Source organism: Nicotiana sylvestris, chromosome 8 (assembly GCF_000393655.2).
Source record: "Nicotiana sylvestris chromosome 8, ASM39365v2, whole genome shotgun sequence".
NCBI classification, from domain to species: Eukaryota; Viridiplantae; Streptophyta; class Magnoliopsida; order Solanales; family Solanaceae; genus Nicotiana; species Nicotiana sylvestris.
In genome coordinates, this window is record NC_091064.1 from 69656082 (window position 1) to 69658206 (window position 2125).

The 2125-nt window shown below is 34.2% G+C and overlaps 1 protein-coding gene across 1 annotated transcript; it reads left to right on the top strand.

The window, feature by feature from the left end:
- Positions 1 to 1007: 1007 nt before the first annotated feature.
- LOC104217017 (18.8 kDa class II heat shock protein-like) lies at positions 1008 to 1909 on the top strand. The gene has a single exon (XM_009767173.2). It carries the CDS (start codon positions 1239 to 1241, stop codon positions 1722 to 1724), a length of 486 nt encoding a protein of 161 aa, XP_009765475.1. The 5' UTR covers positions 1008 to 1238; the 3' UTR covers positions 1725 to 1909.
- The last annotated feature ends 216 nt before the right edge of the window (positions 1910 to 2125 follow it).

Here is a 2125-nt window from a genome sequence, read left to right on the forward strand (position 1 = left end):
GTGATTCTGGTGGTGACATTCGCAGCTGATTTTTCTTTGCCATCAGATGATGAAGTTATCCAAATATATAACAAGTTTGGGGATCTGAATGAGAAGAAAACAGAAGTGTTACACGATTCAAACAGAAGTGTTAGACTGTCACTTTCAAAAGCATATGCTGGCGCTATGTGCATACATGCCTCAAGTGTTATATTCCTGAATTGAGAAAAATAACGAGTTAGGATTTGTTTTCAGGTCGAGTGTTCAGGAGATGAATATATGTAGTTTTATCTGTAATAGAAGAGATGACAACAACAACAACGATTAATAGTATAGACTATCATTATACAATTTATATACAATAGATATACAAAAATAGACTGTCATTATACAGAAAATATACAAAATAAACTATCAATATACAAAATAGATAGTCACTATACAAAAATATACAAAATAGACTGTTACTATACAAAAGATATACAAAATAGATAGTCATTATACAAAAATATATAAAATAGACTATTACTATACAAAAAATATACAAAATAGACTATTACTATACAAAAACATATACAAAATAGACTGTCACTATACAAAATAGACTGTTATTATACAAAAAATATACAAAATAGACTGTAATTCAATTTTTAGCTAATATTATTAGACCCAGAAGTACAAAATACAATTTAAAAAGGCAAAAAAGGTTGCTCTATTGCGCCTACAACCTTCATCTTAGGAAATACACGCCCTATTCACTGAGCTATAGGCACTTGTGTTGTCATGCTTATTCCTTTCGGCTACTATATCCAATATGTTTGGGCCGAATGACCATTTTTTGTAAGTGGTACAAAACATGGGCTATTAAAATTTTAAGGGGCTATAGAGGGTAATTTTCTCTTAAAAAGTAAAATAGATATAGATTAAATGGTGGCGACCAAATAGAAGGCCCGTGCAATTTTTACAACGTAGACATAGGCCAGCCCAAAATTATCTGTGTTTGACCTTGACTCTTAATTATTCGAGAGGATTCAGAAAAAATCATGTCAGATCTCGTACCTTCCTGCTATATAACACTCAAACTTTCCCCTAAAGTTAGCTAGAAATCTCTAGCAACATTCTCGAATCATGGCATCCTCGTTAATACCTGCTATAAATACATAACCAATTAAAATTGAAGCACAAGCAAGAATTTTCAATTAAAGCATTTTATCAAACACATTCTATACAAGAGTCTTCAAACAACCTGAGCAATCACCATGGATTTCACCAACTTCGGCATCGACTCTAGGCTTCTCTCTACTCTTCAAGACATGCTATATTTTGCAGACGATCACGAGAAGCCAACACAGAACAACCCCACAAGAGCGTACGTTCGAGATGCAAAAGCCATGGCAGCCACACCTGCGGACGTGAAAGAGTATCCCAATTGCTACATATTCATCGTTGACATGCCGGGAACCAAAGCAAATGAAATCAAGGTTCAAGTGGAAGATGACAATGTTTTGGTGGTGAGCGGAGAGAGGAAGAGGGACAAGGAGAAGAAGGACGAGAAAGAATCGGTGAAGTATTTGAGAATGGAGAGGAGGGTTGGGAAATTTATGAGGAAATTTGTTTTGCCTGAGAATGCAAATATTGATTCAATTACTGCTGTTTGTCAAGATGGGGTTCTTAAAGTCACTGTTGAGAAATTGCCACCGCCCGAGCGAAAGAAACCTAAGACCATTGATGTCAAGCTTGCTTAAAATAGGGGAAATATATAGACAAATTAAGTTTGGTTCTGTGAGTTTTTATTTGGACTTCAGAAAGGTTTGAAATTCTGTTTTATAGTGGTGCTTATGATGTTTTTTGGACTGTTTTTTGTTGTGTGTAAGACCTTTTGATCTATAAACTGTTAACATCATGAATAAATTTCTTTCAATTTACTGAAGCTTTTACATCTACAGGAGAATAAATTGAAGCCACTAACATGTAAAAAGAACAATTCTTTAGTATATCTCGTAAAGTTTTTAAATGTTCTTTTGGTTTAAAGAGAATTTTCGTAAAGCACTACAGTTTAGAGCCGCGTAATTATAGTTTGCCGAATTATCAACGGTATTTCTTCGCGCAACGAATTACAACCGATGCGAAAGTACAAAGGTTTATA